The sequence below is a fragment of the Meleagris gallopavo genome, chromosome Z (assembly GCF_000146605.3).
Source record: "Meleagris gallopavo isolate NT-WF06-2002-E0010 breed Aviagen turkey brand Nicholas breeding stock chromosome Z, Turkey_5.1, whole genome shotgun sequence".
Classification (NCBI taxonomy): Eukaryota; Metazoa; Chordata; class Aves; order Galliformes; family Phasianidae; genus Meleagris; species Meleagris gallopavo.
The window spans coordinates 46,474,854-46,494,298 of record NC_015041.2 but is presented as its reverse complement, the minus strand read 5'-3'; the positions used below and the strand labels follow the sequence as shown (position 1 = coordinate 46,494,298).

General features: G+C 37.1%; 2 protein-coding genes across 2 annotated transcripts in view; both read right to left on the bottom strand.

Annotated features, from left to right (window-relative positions):
• RNF38 (ring finger protein 38) lies at nt 1–19,258 on the bottom strand. The gene is made up of 8 exons (XM_019610119.1): nt 19,022–19,258; nt 15,144–15,314; nt 12,718–12,879; nt 9,623–9,729; nt 8,754–8,838; nt 7,192–7,313; nt 6,785–6,884; nt 1–2,959 (listed from the first exon to the last, which is right to left on the bottom strand). Exons 1-8 carry the CDS (start codon nt 19,241–19,243, stop codon nt 2,903–2,905), a joined length of 1,026 nt encoding a protein of 341 aa, XP_019465664.1. The 5' UTR covers nt 19,244–19,258; the 3' UTR covers nt 1–2,902.
• The window catches only part of CPLX1 (complexin 1), a 540,694-nt gene that overhangs the window by 262,062 nt on the left and 259,187 nt on the right, over nt 1–19,445 (bottom strand). The gene's annotated exons all lie outside the window — the stretch shown is intronic.

Sequence of the window (19,445 nt, the reverse complement as noted above, 5' to 3'; positions counted from 1 at the left end):
TTGTAAATAAAGTCACAAAATGAGACATTGGAATTATCTGTAGGCCTTGATATCCCCTTAAACTTCAAATTTAATTGGCAGTTTATGCCAAAGCCACAGCAGTGCCAATATGATAGAGCAAATGTCTTATGGACTGTTTAGGAGGGAAAGGGGACAGGTGAAGCCAGGAAGGGGAGGAACATAAAAAATGTCTTGCTGGATGCTGTGCTGCCTGGCACCACGGCAGGCTGAGAAGTTACAAACAAATGTACAGAATGCATGGCAGTGAGCAGCTCAGCGCGAATCCCCATCAATAGCCACAACCGAGGTCGGCTGTGGATCATCTGAGCTGATCCAGAACATGTGCACGTGTGCTGTTTTACACACACTAACCACAGGAAGCAAGTTCACACACATCTGCAACAGACCCATGCAAACAAATGAACCATTTCAGAAGAGACAAGCCGTAAGAGTGCAACAAATCATTTCAGGATTTTACCCAGTTAGACCCTCCGACTCGTCAGTCTCCCAGTGCGTCACAGAGTTCCACTGGGGAAAGGGACTTTATACATCAGGATTTCTCAATTCCAGGAAAAGGGTGACGTTCCCTTGGCTTCAGAAGAACGTGAATGCTTAGAGAAGTGCCCTCTTCCCATGCTTAAAACTGAATATCAAACAGTGTTAGCTGTGGTTAAATTTGCACGCATAGAAATTTTTCTTTTGCAGCTATATAAAAGAGCCTAAGTTTTGTAAGACGTGGTATATGTTTTTTTTAAACAAGATGATTTCATCTGTTAAAAAAATAAATTTTAATATATGTACTTTAACCTGCCAGGTGTTATTGTGAAAGATTATTCTAACTCCTCTGGAAGAGAGGAGGAATTTCAGTATTTTGATCTAACAGCATGTTTTCATTTGTTTAGTGTTCTTACGTACGAGTAAGAATGGAAAGACTCAGTATTTCTGAGAACTACCTGTGTAATTACACAAATGGAGGCAAGAGCATCTGACACAGGGCAAAATTGTGCTTTTATTTCATCTGCACCATCAGCTGTGATTGGTCTGTAGAATACTGAAAGAGGGCAAACAGCATGGAGAACATGTAACACTGAAATTATAATTGATACTAAAGCATAGCAGCATACAAAATCATCAGAAATGATAGAGAATCAACTTAAAGCTGAGACTGGCAGCAAGATGCATCAATATTGCTAACTGTGCCACTTGTGCTGCTGCAACTGAAGTAATGACAAAGCAGGAGAAGCAATCTGATGCAAGAAGTGCATCCTCTGAATAACTATGGCATAGGTGGACGTTAGTATTTTAGAGGAACATGCTGAAGATGCTAACAGTCTGAAATGTTGTAAATGGAGCTACTTTTTTTTAAAAAAAGTACAAAGAAAACACTATTCAGAAAGCAGTTGAATAGAAGCTACCCCCTGTTTAACAACGTTTTGTTCAGAAGGTGCTCCCGTTTCGTACTGCGGTGGAGTACTCTGGAAACTCAATTGCAAAAACCAAGGGAGTTCCTTCTTCACATTATACTCATCACGAAAATAATGAGGGACAAGAAGCAGCATCAGGGCAACTGAATTCTGCAACGAGTGACCAAAAACCACCCTCTTTTGTGATACAACAAAAAACCAGAAGTTCTACTTCTCTGAGAAAATGCTAGAAATTTTATTTTATTCATGAAGTTGCAGGAATAAAATTGTAACCTCTTACAAGTTATTTTAATTGTATACAAAAGACAAAGAATGTGTATGATTAAAGCCAATGCTTGTAAGCTAGAGGATTATCTATTTAGCAAGCACAATGGCAAAAAATGAAGGGCTGTTGCACAAGACCCTCAATGTCCTTTCTGCTTCCTTTCATGAAAGAAGTGCGTAACTGCAACATCTTCAGAACTCAGCTCTAATGTCAAATCAACCGAATGCAATTATAGCCCAACTAGAAAAATTGAAAAGGAGAACAGGAACACGTTGATACTGAAATTGCTAATTGAAAATGTTAATATTGCTTAACGATTTGTGTGATATTGCAACTTTACATTGATAAAATAACTTGTAAATCAGCAAAGTAAAAATCTGAGCTCTGTAACATATGCTAAAACCTAACATTACTCATCTATGAATAATCAATGACCCCTTTAGTGGTATGCACTTAAAGCCTCCGAGTAAAGGGAAGCATAACAGCTTGTTTGAATAGCAGGTAGACAGGTAAGTACCTGTAAGTACATTGGGGAGGAAATACTAAATGTCTGTAATTGCTGCACCCATTGTATTTAGTGTGCAACTGCAAACACAAGGAAAGGAACCAGTGTACAGTACTAGTACTGTTTAAATAACACACAAGATTATACATTGCAGCATAATTAATACTACACACATACGTTCTCAGCACATGCTGGTATATAGGTTCTCAAACACACATGCACACTCATTCCCAAGCACACTTCACGCATCCTCTCACAAGCAAACATTCACACCACTCACTCCCACTCACAGTATCTGAAGGCTCTATATAAGGTAGATTGCTATACTGTTTGGAGCTACCACTTTTTTTTTTTTCTTTTTTTTCTTTTATATAAAAGCACATGCTAAAAGATCACATCCACAGTAATCTCGCAGCAACACTCAGAATGATCACACAAAAACCAGGGAATGTTAGTGCACACACAAAATTAAGCTAAAGAAAAAAATCTTTGGAGTTCCAATCACACTGTTAGTATAACAATCCCGTAGATGTGAAGACTAGTTATAAGCTTTATAATTGATTAAGTCACACAGTGCAAAGTAAGGTCCACTGACCCTTTTGTGTAAAGGAAAAGGCTGGAAGCCACATGGGTAAGTTCAATAGATAGTTCATATATACACATGACCAGGAACACCCAAACCAGATTTGTGCTCTTAGATTGGTCACTCTAATCACGATGCACTTCTGAAGCATCAGCTCTGCAAATTGGGCAGGTACGATTTGCCTGCAAAACCAGAAACAAAAAAGGGTTTACTGTAATGACAAACAGGTGTATGACATGGAACATATGTGATAACAATGTTGCTATTTTCAAAGCTCAAGACTACCCAAAAGCAAGAAATGACAAGGCGTTTTCATGCACTTCGTTACTTCAGAGTTTTAAGTCTGTCAATTCATAACTACATTTACAAAAAAAAAAAGAGGCTTTTTAATATTAAAGAGATAAAAGAAATGCAGCAAACTGGGCTTTTTTCTAAGTGCCAGTGGTTATACTAATGTAGATATGTTGTAACAGTAAACTGCAATCAGAAGGGAGCAACTAGGAAGGGGTACTGTGCATTCAGTGGAACCCATCAAAATCAAACTAGTCACTTTGGACTGGCAATAAATGCCCTAAATTATTAAACAAAGGTGCCATGTTGTCACAAGCTGTGACAACACATGACGTGTCATGCTGCACATGACAAGATGCAATCAGTGATGACATCTCTTCACGCTTTCTTTATCCGGTTATTCTTAAAGAAACTCATCGAACTGAGCTGGTAAAAGCTTAAGGCAGAACAGTGAAAAACAGAAGGGATTTTAGTAAAAAAGAAAAGAAGGGAGATTATCTGATTAAATAGGTATTAAAATTCAAACCCAAGTAATAACACACAGAAAAGGAGGCCTAACTTTAGCCCTTCATTAAAGCGCTCACTGAAAATACATATCCATCAACTTTCTACAGCTTCCTTAAAAAGGAAAGATAGATGAAAGGTAACACTCCTTGAGCTACAGGGAGTATTTCTGCATTCTCTTCCTCTTTGTAAGTGAAGACATAATTTCAAATGAAAAAAGTAATGATAAACAGCAGGAACAACATGTATCACATTTATGATACAACATTTACTTTGTGAAGGGGAGAGGGAGAATAACTCTTCCCTGTCCCAGACTCTGTACTTCACAATGCCCACAACTACAAAATCAACCACCCTCAGCTCCAAGTTCTCCAAACTTTTCAATGAAAACAAAACTGACAGCAATAGAAAACATGGCTCCCCCGATCCCAGTACAGAAATCATTGCCACACATTTCAAGTATGAACTGTAAATGTCAATGGAAGAAGCATGCCATTACTAAAAAACATTTCTTAATAAAATAATTAAAATGAATAACATTTTTTCTATTACTTCTGTTATTAATGATATATAGTTTATGTTGCATTTAATCATCTTTTATAGTTTCTGTAAAGCACGCCTAGATAATCATTAATTATTTCTTGCTCCGTCTCCTGCAGTTCTGCAGTTACTTGAGGACAACACCATCACTTGGTTTGCATTATTCTACATATAGTTCAGTTTATGTAATTTTTAAAATAAGTGGCAAGTTCTTCAAAATTCAATGAATTAATGATTCAAGAGGTAACTGCAAAATAAATAAGTACATATCAGTGTAGCATGAAACACTGCTCTTTAACATGACTGATATTTTTAGGGTTTGGGATTTTTGAGAGGTGGCTTTTTTAGGTTTGAAGTACTAAAAGCTACAATTTTTATTTTTCTTGCATACTTATCAGTACGATATTGATCGGATGTTGTGAATTATCTGCACACAACTATACTCTCAATGTATAAAATGAATGTGTAAGAAAATGGACAAAAATAATATCCTGTAGTTACCCCCATTTTCAGTTGGTGGCTGCTTTAACTGTAAACACAGGCTTTAGCTAAAATAGGCTGAAGTTATACAGGTTATTTGCTCTGGTTTGCAAAGCAAAATAATCTTTATTTTACACAGCATCTTCTTATAGTGCAACTAAACGTATGTGGTACAGACAGACTGATTTAGCAACACTCCACTATGATGCTTTATCCTTCTCTAGCTCATTTTGCATCCAATTTTAAGACATGTTAGGCCAATGCAAGCCATTTTTGGTGGATGCAACTGCACCTCCTTTAAGTTTAGATTGCACAGCTTTCACCTCATTCTGCTTAAGCTTACAACACTTAAGTTAGACAGTACCACAATCAGACCTGCTCGAAAATAAGTGATTCCTAACCTGGGAGAGGCATCCAGACTAGGTCATAATTGTTTTTACCATCAATACAGAACATTTAAGATTGTAAAACAAAGGCTAAAATAGGTTCTAGGTTTTTTTTTAGTTTGCTGATTTGAATTCAATTGCTAGTTCACTACCAACTCAAAGTACTGAATGCAACTTCAGAACTGCCACACTGAGTCCCAAAAAATATTCATTTAACTGCCTGATTCTTGAGACCAAAAGCACATAACAAAGAGCACAAGGAACATGACAAGCATGCATGATACTTCCCTGCCGTATTTTCCTAACTCTTAGTAATCTGCAGATCATGGACTCCCTGAGTGAGATGCATGTTTTCTGCACTAACAGCCTGGGAAGAGCGTTCTCTTTAAAATCTATGTAACTAACTTACTGCAGATGAGCTTACAAAATCCTCTGTATCAAAGGCTGTGTGAAGTCCAATGAAACAATTTCTTTTTTCACAAAATAAACTGAGTACTATCAGTGGCTACTTTGTCAACTGCATAAACAATTTAAGAAGTTTTATGCATCAAAAAAATTTTTCAAATCTAGTGTGAACACTTCCAGAGCACAGAGACAGGAGACAATGAAGAATGCCACTTTCAATAGCCTACACCTTTGTTAGTTTTTATTATAATTATTCTATTTACTAAATCTGAAGATAAAACAACTAGATGTTTATATTCCTTTTGCTGATTCTGATGTATGTATGTGGATTCAAATACCAAAGGACAACAGTTCTACCAAACGTTAGCTGAAAGGTTGCTGCCAATATTAACTTGATTTTTCATTCTTTGCACAAAATATTTCAGTGTATGCCAAAGATAGGCATTTTGTTGCTGCTACAAAGTCAAAAAGCCAAGGGCTTTTTAATTCCTTTTCCAGCAGATTGCATCACAGACTGTTTCCAGTGTTTTTTAACACAATCATCGCAGTTTCAAATTTTGTGCAGAAATTATACACAGAGAATAAACTAAAGCTGAAGAAAATAAAATACAGGAAAGAAAGGTGCAACAAGATGGGAATCAATACCTTGCTGGCAATAGGTCTGGCTAATGCAATTTGTAGAGACGTTCTGCACGTCGTCATCTACTTATTTATGTCTTCTATTCTTCATGCCTAGTTCCTATATTCTCTGTCACCTTACTGAGCTATCCAGCTTCCAGATCCTTTCATTTCTCCTCAAGTTGTTTTGAAAGATTATATCTTAATTATGTAAAACCATAATTACAGGTTAATCTTATTAGTATATATTGCATTTACATAAATATGTATGTATAAACACATACACACACACACTTGATGTGCCTCAAAACCAAACAATGACAGCAAAACAGGAAGGAAGTATTATTTACTCTTTGCTACACATGATATCGAAAACAAATTCGCCATCAACAGAGAAGCTCTAATTTGTACTCCTTATGTTACCATATCATTTCTTTTTTGATTCGTGTACTCATAAATTTAAAGTTGAATTCACAGTTGAATTCCACTGTTTTGTGCAAACGGAAAACAGATCTGACCATGAAAACAATTCTCTTTATGTTCCTTCTTCCTTATGCCAAAAATTATAAAGAAACATACTGAACCAATCATTAAAAAAATAACATAACTATATAGTGCTCTGAAGTCTGCTCACATTTCTACTCTAACAATGGAGAAAAATGAAATAAGAGGAAAAGAAGAACAGTAAAACAACAAACAAATCCCAAAACAATAACCATCCCAACTCAAAACCCATACATAATGAATCCCCTCTTAAAACTTTTTTTTTTTTTTTTTTTTTACCTTAAGCCATTTATCAACACACTTGGCATGGAACTCGTGGTTACAGGGTAAGACTCTAAGTAGCTGCCTTGACTCAAAATCACACATGCACACCACGCACCTAAAAAAGATAGCAAAGTTCAAATGTATCTGCTATTTAAGAACACCAAACATATATGTCACACACAACTTTGCTGATACAGTTGCAGCATCGTAGCAGTTACAACAGTTACTTGTGTTTGTGTTTGAGGATGAGCAGTGTAGCAATGTAAACTGAGAACACTGAATGAGTTCTATCTTTAATTAATAAAACTGTTTACTGATAATCACTGCTTTTAGTTCCTATAGTGCAGCGGAGGCTGCAGTCTAAAGAAATGAAAATACAGCCAGATAAACTATGTAACTTTGAAAAAGATATGTGTACTTACAGTGTCTGTTCTGACTGGTGGTTGTTTGGATTGAATCTGTAGGATGGGAGTTGTTCGATGTCCGCCTTTGTCAGTCCTCGTGGTTTGGCTTCTCCCAGACGTTCTGCCAAATTCAGCAGGGCCTGCAAAACACGGAAGTTAGACATTTAAAAATTCACTGCTTAAACAAATTCTGGTTCAGTGAGATGTGGAGATGCTGTTACAGAGCTGTTACTACATAACCTGGCAGCACAAACCACCCTTCTATAAGGAAATGTTTAGAACCTTAGATCTCCCCTATAAAATAAGATTCGATAGGAAGATTTGTCCATCATCCTCTTCCAAACATCTTTCTAAATTATGCAGGATATTCCTTCGTGATTTCAAAATCCAGAATCAAACTTCAAATGATTCCTGTGCTTGCATACACAGCTTAGTATGTATTTTGTTTCTCTAAGATCCACATCATCCCACTATAAAATTAATAGTGGGGGTAAGCAGAAAAAAAAGTCAACACATTCACTTCCTAATAATACACTATGAGCCTGGTCCTGTGAGAGAAACACAAGAGTTCAGGGGACAGATTCTGATTCCCACTCCACACCTTGGGCTAGATGAATTGAGACGTGGAGATTTTATCATCAGCCTCAAAAATGAATGCATACTATTGAGGTTTAAGTACTTTTTTTCCCAAATTGTATGCTCCTTTTTCCATGAGTCAAACATAGCAATGAAGAGTCATGAAATGAATTCGCTCTCTGTCGGGTATAACTTACATCTCTTTTTTTTTTTTAGTGAAAAAATACTGCAACAAGCTTGATGGAGAATGAATGCATAAAAAAATTAAGAGTTGGTAAAAGCTGCAAACCATTACTGATCACAGTCATTTCTAATATTTTCAATCTGAGGGCCCAAAGTCTCCAAAACAAGATGATGCTGCTTCAGAACTAGCACAGAAGTTACAATAATGCTCACAGTTAAACTAGCCAATGTGCTGTTACTACAGAGAGCTCCTCAAAGGAGCACATGTGAAGAGATGCCAAACGAGTTTTTGAAAGAAAAAGTATCTGAAGAGAATCCCAAGGGAATCCAACAGTCCTAGAACCAGCAAAGATGCAACAGCTTGGACTGTCCCATAACTACCTAGGATATTAAGGATGGTTCTGCATCTGTAGATGTGAAATAATGTATCCTCCTGAGGGTAAAGAAGAAAAGGCACTGAAACAGTTCTGTAACTGTTACATCAATTAATCCTGTGATATTAACACTATTCTGTAGTTACTCAAGTAACTTCTCTTTTGAATGTGCTTTATTTCTGTTTGACATTTAAAATCAGTTACAACTCAAAAGAGGAAGAGTAATATGAAGAAGACAAAGACTGAACAAGTTAATGATTACTAGTCTGGGGAAGAGAAACAGACAAAAAGTAAGGCTTGAAATATCCAGTACCACAAACAAGTACAAGAGGATGGTTTCTGGATTTTGTCTTTTCAGTTATTACACTTATTTGAAAGCCAGAAACAAGACTGAAAACATAATTTACAATTCAATTCTTTAAACATAGTTGTTGTTTTCATACCAACCTCATAGTTTTCTACCTCTCCATCTTCCACATCCAGCTCAATGCTGAAAGCTCGTCCAACTGCAGGTGGAACTGGGAACATTGATCTACCATGAGAACAAACAAAGTGTAAGGCTCAGTACCTCACTGAAGGAAACATCAGAAACCTGTGTCATTGCCAAAGTTATCTTACTGATCCCTTTCAAAATTACGTATTCTCAGAACTGATGGAAATCTTATGTTTGAAATCAAGAACTGATGCTTGCAGTGAAAGAATCAAGAGAGAAGCTAGTTCTGCCACTTCCTGATCCTGGCAGTGCTGCTTTTTAAACTGCATGCATATTTTAAGTGATACTTAGATTAAGACTTATAACTGTTATGAAAATGAATCTCTTGATTATCACACATTATGGAAAGTGAGTACTGATGATGAATTGGATTTGGCTCTGGATTTAAATATTTTATTTCTTTAAGTGGATAAAATATAATGATTCTGTTATGAACAAAACCAAACTATTTTGATTCAAGACTCTTAGGACTTTACACTGCAGTTTAATCATTAAATCCACAGATGTATCCACGAAGTAAGTTTTGAATTTACTTATGTCAAACATCTATATGCTTTCAGTCCAGAAAAAAGACACACCGTAGGCACAAAACTACACTGGACAAAACTGCACTTGTATTTTGCCTTGCACAAGTGCATACGTTATCCACAGCAGGTTGGAAATTTTACATAGATATCGAAGTTTTTCTCCTTTCTGGTGCAGCAGAACTGTCTATTCTCTATTAGAGTCCAACCATAAAAACTGCAAGTCTCTATTGAGAGGACTGGTTAACTCAAATTACTTTGTAATAACCTACACGGAAGCAAATATACTTTGAACTTACAGCACATAAGGTAGTAGACTAGGATGGTAAGGGTGTGGAGGTATCGGCTGCTGTGATCGGTATCTGCTGCGCCCTGCGAGTCTTCGAGGCATAAACGGTGGGTAAGGCTGCAAGAGAGAAGAAAATAAGCTTCCTCTGAAACCTTTAGAACTGGTACTTGCGCCCAGCTCTGAGCTTCTAGGTACAAAACAGAGAAAGGAAGGTACTGAGAGAGTACAGCATAGGGCCACCGAGATGATGGACTGCAGTACCTCTTCTGTGAGGAGAGGTTGAGAGAGCTGTTCAGACTGGAGAAGAGAAGACTCGGAGGGGATTTCATCAATAGGTACAAATACCTGAAGGGAGGGTGCAAAGAGGATGGAGCCAGGCTCTTTTTCAGTGGTGCCCAGTGCCAGTACAAGAGGCAACGGGCACAATCTGGAACACGGGAGCGCATCTAGAAGCACTTCTTCACTGTGCAGGTGACAGAGCACTGGAACAGGCTGCCCAAAGAGGTTTGTAGAGTCTCCTCCCTGGAGATCTTCAAAAGCCACCTGGACATGGTGCTGGACAAATAGCTCTAGGTGTCCTTGCTTGAGGACAGGAGATTTGACCAGAGGACCTCCAGGGGCCCTTTTCCAACCTCAACCACTTTGTTATCCTGTGATTTAGTATTTGGTTTTCCTAATCAAACTGAAATCTGAATATCAAAGCCCACTTTCAAAGAGGCATCACTCAAAAAATCCAGCCATTTTGGATACTGATTATGTCCAAATAGCCTCAGTCTTTCTTAACAATTTGAAACAAAAATTTCTATCAGTAATGGAATCACTGGAATCACCATTCCATGTGAAGAAGTAGTAACACACAGCAGAAATCCTTGCAAGACATTTTATGCGTAGTTCACATGTACATGAGGCTTTGGAAAGCAGGTAAGACCTGACTCTTTTGTAAATAGAGCATTTCAGCTTTTAGGCTCAGTCCTATTATGCAGGCTTGTGCACAAGACAAAGAAAAAGCTTTAAAAATACAAACAGAAACAATAACAACAACCCCCTTGACGGTCTGTAGCTTGTTCTCTTCACAAATTCTTTCATTGGTGTAAGATTATTACCTAGTAGGGGGCACCACCACTACGCACTACAGCAGAATCTCTGATCAGGAATTAAAGAAGCAGCAGCATACAATTACACTGAAAATAAAGCTATGTTATCTGTAGAGCAAGTTTGTACAAGTTTGCATATGGACAATGCTTAAAGAGGCTCTCAAGCCTGCAGCTTCAATTTACAAGGATAAAACAGGGCTTTATTATTTTTCATTTGCATGCCAAACCCTTCACTTGAATGTTTAAGTTTTCAGTATTATTTTTTGTAATTCCTTGTTTTACCTAAAAGAACAGGGACATAAATGGTAGAAATTTTCCATTTAATAATAACTTTTTCCCCCCCAGAAATAGTCAAGGTACAAGAAGTATCTATTAATTTTTAAAGTTGAAATTGATGAACCATTATTGCATTAATATTTGAAAGCCTTGAGGCATTTATTTCTTTGGAACAAAGAACACTCAAAATCTTTATTAACGAGTATTTATTCTTCCATGTTTGAACACAGAAAAGCCAAACACCACCAGTAACTAATCTAAAGACCCTTAACTTTACAAGATAAATATACCTAACAGATAGCCACAGTTTTACATTAGATTTACATATTAACATGAACACAATGTGGAAAAATTGGGTCTTTTTCTTGAAAGAAAAGACCTCACACTAGACAGAGTAAACACTAGCTTTACAGCTTTGAGAATTCTGTGATCCAGAATATCATTAGAAAGTGCTGTGCTCAGATTTCAGTTAACTGACTGAAAGAAAATCAGAGATGTAACCATTCCATTATAATTTTAATATAAATAGAACATTAGTGATAATTTAAAGAATATCAAGCTTTTCTTAAAATCATTTTTAATCACTAGAGAAATTTAAAAAATAGTTAAGACTCTTTTACAAAAGATCAAGATTACACCCCTATTCCACCCCTCAACAGTATACAACCCAGAATTAAGGCACTACAGAGGAAAAATAACATTAACCTGCATAAGTGTGCTATTCATTTGCTACCTGTTTTTAAGGACTGAACTTAGAAATTACAAAAACTTCAAAGATGTTTGTGAATAAAATCCAAGCAACTTACAAAAGTTTTGTAAGTGTATGTGAAAGTGTATCATAGTGAGTGAAAATTTCATGGGAAGACCATTCACATTAACTATGGTGCATGATTTCAAGGTGACTAATAATGAACAGCTAGCTCTATGTTCTGATGTTGCAGGTCCTAAAATTTCATTTCCATTTAAAGGTTGAAGCACCACTGTGCCTCTAAAACTTTCTGACAACTTGATGCACAGGTCAAGTATTAAAGAAAAAAAAAATACTGAGTTAGTTATTTCTTCAAGCATTACACACAGAGGAAAGGCTTTTTCAACAACAACAACAAAAAAAAACAACAGACCAAAGTGCACCGCAAAGACTTTAGAGGTAGTAGAGATACTGGAAGTACAAGTTTCAGCACAGATTTAATCTTGCACCATGTTTAATTGTTTCATGATCTTGCAGTGGTACTGCCTACAGTCATACTGAAAGTTGGCTTAAAAACACCCCAACTACTTCTGTATTGTAACATAGCCTGCAGTATGGAATTGATCTATACAACTGCCTGTGTATTGCAAACATTCCAGGAAAAAACCAAAACACTATTTTAAAGAATTCTAGTTTTTCTGACTTGCAGAAAGTCAAAGTATGGATGACAACTAGCAACAGCGTATGTGGCAACAGCTTTTCTAAACGCTAACTAGTTTCTATAGTAGCAGACTTGTCAAACATGCAACTCTTTTCAAAGTAACTACTATCGCTGTCTCCCTAGATAATGTTATCAGAAATCATTTACTGATATCAGCAATACAGGCTTAGTTAACTTCAGTAAAATGGGCTTGAAATATTGCAATATATAGTCATTAATGGACTACAACTGCAAGAAGCGCAAGTTTTTGATAAAATACGCTACGCATTAGAACGCAAGACAGCTAACAGCATGACTGAGATTACAGCATGTAAAACAATACTTACAACGCCAAATGATACTTCCTGGTGTAAAGGATCATGAGTTAAGAACTGGAGAGGGGCTGAGGGAGGCAACGTTGGTGGATGAGCTGAGGGAGGATATGTAAAACCTCCTACAGGAAGATGTTCTCCAAGTAGTTCTACTTCATTTTCTATCCTTTGAAATGGCTAAAAAAAAAAAAAAAATACATGTCTTTGCTGCAAAAATGAGATATAATATTTTCCCACTATAGAACTGCAATCTCAGATGTATACTCTGAGCTGCTGTAGTCAATTGTACAGTATTAAAAAATTACGAGTAAAACAATATTCACATTCACAGAATAACAGTATGAACAACTTCTGCATCATTAACATTACCAAAAAGTGAAGACAACACTACATTTTTGCTATTAATTCAATTTTTCCAGCTAGTCACGCTAAATGACCAGGAATTTATGTCATCTAGCAAATACTGGAATAGCTGTAATTTCCTGCCTACTGCATTTTGTAGGACAAATATTTGCTCTCCTTCTTGCCAGGGTGCTTTCATTTAACAAGTATGAAAGAGGGGAAAAAAACAAACCAAAGACAAGAACTGAAATTAGTTTAGACATTCTGAAAAGAGGAGAGTGAACACAGTGACTCCAGTAGTATTAAACTGTGAGTGATACAGTAATCAAGCAAGTGGTTTCCTAGGAGGATAGTGCAAGCAATCTTATCAAGAACAGACAACCCATGAGATCCCAGCTTAATACTGTAATCTAGTCAACTGTAGTACATCCACAATTGTGCAGAGAAGGACTTGACTGTCGTGGTGGAAAACAAGCTGGCCATGAGCAGGCAAGAGAAACCTTATCACTCACCAATTTCCTGAAAGGATGCTGTAGCATGATAGGGGTTGGCCTGCTGTCTTAGGTGACTTATGACAGGATGAAAGGTAACAGCCTTAAGCTGCATCAGGGTAAGTTCAGTTTGGATATTAGGAAAAATTTCTTCAGAGTAGAAGTGGTGAGATATTGAAACAGGTTGCTCAGGGAGGTGGTGGAGTCACCATCTTTGGAGGTGTACCATATGGATGTGGCATTGAGGGATGTGGTTTAGTGGGCATGGTGGTGATAGGTTGGTGGTTGGACTAGATCATCTTAATGATCTTTTCTAGCCTCTATGATTCTATGATTTGAGGGTGACGTGCCACCCACAGAAGCAGTGGAGTCTCCCTCTCTGGGGATGAAATTCAATACTCACCTGGATGCTTTCCTGCTCAACCTACTCTAAGGAACCTGCTTTAACATGGGGTTGGACTAAATGATCTCCAGAGGTCCCATCCAACCCCTAAAATTCTCTGATATGTCAGGCTCAACAGTTATCAAGAAACATTCAAGAGCAGTCACTGTTTCATTAACGCATCTTTCTGTTTCTAATTCTAAATTCCTCATTTAAGGAAACTCAGCAAAGAAATCCATATTCTGGCAGCAAAGCAGAATTATTTCCCTTTCACGCAGTACAAACTTTTAAGTCAACGTATTCTCAAAGCACTAAAATACTGGCTATTTGCCAGAGTTGAAAGTCAAATCCAGTCAATAACCTAAGTAAGGAATTGAAGCTAAAAATCAAAGTTCACACATTTTCTTAAAGAACGTCTTACAAAGATTACCACTGAAAACTATTTTTCCAGATGTTCTCCCATTACCTTAACAAAACTATTGCATCATTTAGCTGTACCTGAGATATGGCAGTGCAGGGCTTTAGAAATTTTCATAAGTAACAACAAAACTGTTTTCCATTTTTGCGTTACTAACATATCGGCATCTTCTGATAACAGAGGCAAACAAATGAATGGGAGATAACCCATATGGGCTAGAGATAACCCTACAGTAAGAACTGTATGCCAGAAAAGAAAATCTAATTTTGCTCCTCAGATTCAGAGTCACATTTCCCTGTGTTTGCACAGTTGCCATCGCTAAGACAAATCTGCTTGAGCAAAAAGCACCAATAACTTTTGCAAGTAATAAAGAGAAGAAAGGGAGAGACTATAGACTCTTGAGTATGTTTGGAAGCTTTAAGATCATCATGTTTTAGTGAAAACACTAAACCATTTAGAAATTAACTGAGAAGTAACATAGAGGAAGCATATAACCAGATTAACTTCCCTGTGGCTTTCTGAAAAAGAAGAATCTGAAGAAAGTGGTAAGGATATACATCCGTCTGACAAAAAGTAAAGGCTTAGGGAGAAACAGCATTGATAAAAACTGATGAAATTCGAAAAGTAGTAGTGAATTTTAAAATTATTTTTTCATCTTCACACTAAGTAGTTAAAGGACTTGCTAAGGAAATAACAGCGCAAAATCCTGTTACTTTAAACAAAATCAGTTTTCTGAAATAGTTATCAGTACCACTTGCACCTCCAGCCACACCAATTCTAAGGAGAGAAGGTAAGAAGCATTACTTACCGAACGTGACTGCTGGGCTTGGAAAGGAACAAACTGTCCTGGAGGAGGCAAGTGAGGAGGATGGTGTGGAGACAGATGAGGAGGGTGCAAAAGGAATGGGTCGCTAGAAATAAAGGGTGGAAATGCTGCATACGGTACTGGTAGGTGCTGAACTGAGCACGCTTGAATCATCTGAAATAAAATGAAAATACTTTTTTTAGTCTCTAGCACAAAGTTCCTACAGAACAGTCCACATTTATCATGGAAAGATACTATTAAGACAAAGCATTTCTCTTGACTACTTGGAAAAACCTCCTAAATGCACAAAAATATTAACTGAAATACACAATGACTAGCATCCCACAGACTCAAACCATAGTGTGATATCTCCTAGCTATAAAGCAGCTTTCACTTCTTTAAGTCAACAAGAGCTGGGATTTTCAATACTCACTATTAGATGGACTCCTGAGTAAAGAGTAGGTGTATGTGCCGTACTAACTTCCTTGCATGTTTTACCTTCAAAATGACATACCAAAAGAAGTGTTCCAAGCATTTAAAGATGTAAATGTAGCTGAGGGACTGCTAGCCATCAGACTGTACCTTAAAACACCTTTCTTAACTCAGTTCTCCACTTTGACAGTAGTTTTATGCTTTGAAGGAGGCTGAGATATACTTTCTGCAGAAACAGCTTTTTCCCTCTAATCTTTGGAACTACTTATACAGCACAGAAGCCAATGAATGCACTGCAGGTGAGCAGGAATGTGTTTCCTGGAAGAGCTCGGTTTTACTTCCAATTCTAGATATGGAGGAGCATGAAAACCTTCATTCTTTTTCCTGTTCTTTGATTTGTCATCCAAATGCCAGACAATTTGCGCTAAATTTTTGCTCATTAAAAGAGCAATTCACAACACACTTGTTAGCTGAAAAAACAACAGTACCTTTGTTTTAAACGAAAAAATATGTTTATTAAGATAGTTTTATATTTAAAATTCCACCACCCTACCTGCAAGCCTATCAAACTCTACAAAGTAATGTAGAACAATCAGTTCTCATCTCACCATTTTTATCTTCTGTTACACAACACATACCGCGCATGCTGACTACAATAGCAAAGTGGGAATGAAGTCTAGTTTAAGATTAGCTTACATTAGCGAAGGTGGAATAACTGCCTCATTTACTGTAATCACCACCAAATGTAAATCTTTATGCATTGAAACAGTAACAGATTAATTTGACATTTTTAGACGCTGACCACCCTTCATCCACAGTTACTAGCTTGTTATTATAAAAAGTGTTTTTGCTATTAAAATACAATTGCTACTGTATTTTACTAAACTCAAAACTGTTCTCTGAGGTAGCTGAAGCTAAATTCACAGCTGCAACACCACGCCTCTATAGAACAGGAAGTACGTTTGGGGAACAGTTTAAAATATGTTTGACTCCAAGATTTCATACAGTGAAGATAGTGTAGCTACTTACAGTTAATATGCTAGGAACAATCTGCGCTAAGCCAGAGCCACTGAGGTTGCATGATCTTTTAAGAGGAAATAAATGAAACCTATTGTTTATTCATTCAAGTCTCTGGAAAACCTCTGTTGTTTGAACATATGATTCTACAGGTTTTAGAGTCAATGACTGTATTTCATAAATGATATAAGATTATTTTATAGTTACATACACGATAAATGAGACAAGTTTTGTTAAACTGGCAAAATGATACTGAAGAGTCCACAAGTGAAGTTGGGGAGTAAGGAAATGTGCTAGAAGGCAGGGCTGCCTTTCAGATGTACTTCTATAGGATAGAGAAATTATATGACAAGAACAGTGTTCATGGCAAAATATGAAATCTGGAACTGGAACAAAAGAATGATGGAATAAGATATTTTGTGACTGGTTTTGGAGTGGCCTTATAGGGAAAAAACATCTGATCGTAGTGGGCAAGGAGTATAGCAAGGAGTATAGCAAGGAGAGAAGCATATTCTTGCAGTCAAGACAACTTATAGCATACTGGGCTGCATTACTAAAAGCACAGATAGCGGGCCAAGGTAGGGAATTCTGTCCCTGTTTGATGCCTACTGCATCTTAAGACCTGTGCCCAATTTTGGCTTTCCCAGTACCAAAAGCAGACAATGACACAATGAAATGAGTCTACTAATGGTAAAGACCTTGGGTCACTCTGTACAAAAGCCGCCACAGAACTGGATTTTTTCTGCCTTAAGGAAACTAAGTAATGACTCTACCACTGCCTTCCACAATTTCATGAATAAGTAGGAAGAACCTGACTCTTCCTCAAAAGGCGAAGTAAATTCACAAGAAGCAACAGAACAAAAGAAACTTTGCAACAAGAGAAATTTCCATCAGATACACAGAAGATCTTCACCGTAAGGACAGTCAAATACAGGAGCAGAGGCTCTGAACAGCTGTGAAATCTCCATTCTTGGATACAGGTGACCACCAGATGACCTTCAGAGTCCCCGCCTAACTTAGATTATTTCCCAATTTGATGACTTAATAGAAGAAAGCATAAAGTCTATCTGCTGATGTTACATAATTTCTACTGTAGGCCATGTTGCTTTCCTGCTTTGCTGATTTTGATATCCAGCAATTGTTTCAATTGTTGAGTACTCACTCTGAGATAGCTTTCCTCTACACTAAACACACTACAAATAGAAGGAAAAAGTCCTCTTTATCTCAGATATAGAGACTCATGTAACAGATTTTAATCAGTTTGAAAGGCAAAGGGAAATAATGTACGCATATTTCAGACTGGCAAGCAGTATGTCTGAGGCCTTGCTGTCTCTCAGGAGGATAAATGGCTTCTGGACAACCTAAACGCACATTACCCTTAATCTTCAACTTAATAAGGCAGCCTAAATAAAGAAACAGGTGATCACAACAAAGATTTTGTTTCAGTGCCACAGTCTTGTTTATGTCCTCTGATCACAGAACATGCAAGAGAGGAAAATATAGGTGACATACTGCTGACAAATGCACAGCTGGCAGAATCCGATATATACATCAACATTATAAATGTATGTACCAAGTACATGAAGTTGGTATATATGATATATTACAGATTTATATTGGAAAATGGTAAAACAATCAAAAAAACACAGTTCTTTCAGCAGGTTCCACAACTTTCCTCTGTACAGTTGAAACTTCTTGGGGATACCTCCTTTACTTCTTCAGTGCTAGTACCTGTTTGGGCTTAGTGGGGAACTTTGTAAGAATAGCATAGCATGGAAACGCTACGAACTAGAATTTCTGGAATCATGCCTCTCTGAGTTGATACATGAACATTTCTAAGAAAACAGACAACATTCTTTCAATTTTAAAGGTGACAAAAGTGAGTCCATCAAGGCACTTTATTTCATTCCCAGAAAGGCTAAGAGAGACATCGTTATTAAAGAATAATTTTGTTAGAGTATTTCCAGCTCAGCCTTTCAGCTTTTATTGATCTTTTTCTTCTTTTCAGAAGAAAAGCTGTTTCAGACTATCTGACCTTCTTTGTGTATAACCAATCCACAAACAAGCTATCTATAATATTTTCTTGGTAGGCTGAGTAGTAAAAACCATAGAATCATTCTTCTAAATATATGAAAGTAAGCAAAAAGCTCATGTGGTGACATTAAATCATAAACTAGACTGCAGTTTGAATTAAAAGCCATCAGGACTTCATACTATAAACAGCCATACACTATAAAGATATTAGATAAGCAACATACATACGCTCACCAGTTCTAAGGTCCATATTAACATGCCACTGCAATTCACCTCAAGGGAAGAAAAAAAGAAGGGTACTTTCAGTGCAGTTAAAGCACATAGACAGTGAAACTTCATGGTACCTGCCATTCATCTGTCTAAAATTGAAGCTGGATTAACTATAGAAGCTCACTTACTGGAGGAGGCACACTGCAAACTGGAAGGTGCTGCCCACTGAAAACCACTGAACGCCCTGGGACCTGCTGTGTGCTGTAGGGTGGGATGTGCTGGCCTGTGCAAAGTGGTATCCCATGTGGTGCCATTGTTGTCACTGTGTAGGAGACAGGAACTGTACCCTGATGGATCTGCAGCAAAAGGAAAATTAATAGTAAGAACTTACTGTAAACTCTTAACAGCATTGTACAGCATGCTGAGTAAATTAACAAGCTTCTACCTATATATTGGAAAAAACCTTCATAATGAATGCTTAAAAAAGAGGCACATGCCTATAATTCCTGTTCTTTCAAATGTTCTTCTCAATGTACTACTTATTGATGAGTATTTTTGGGGCAGGGTAAAGAGGGATCTATTAGTTTAAAAGGATAAAACTTTGAAGTCCTT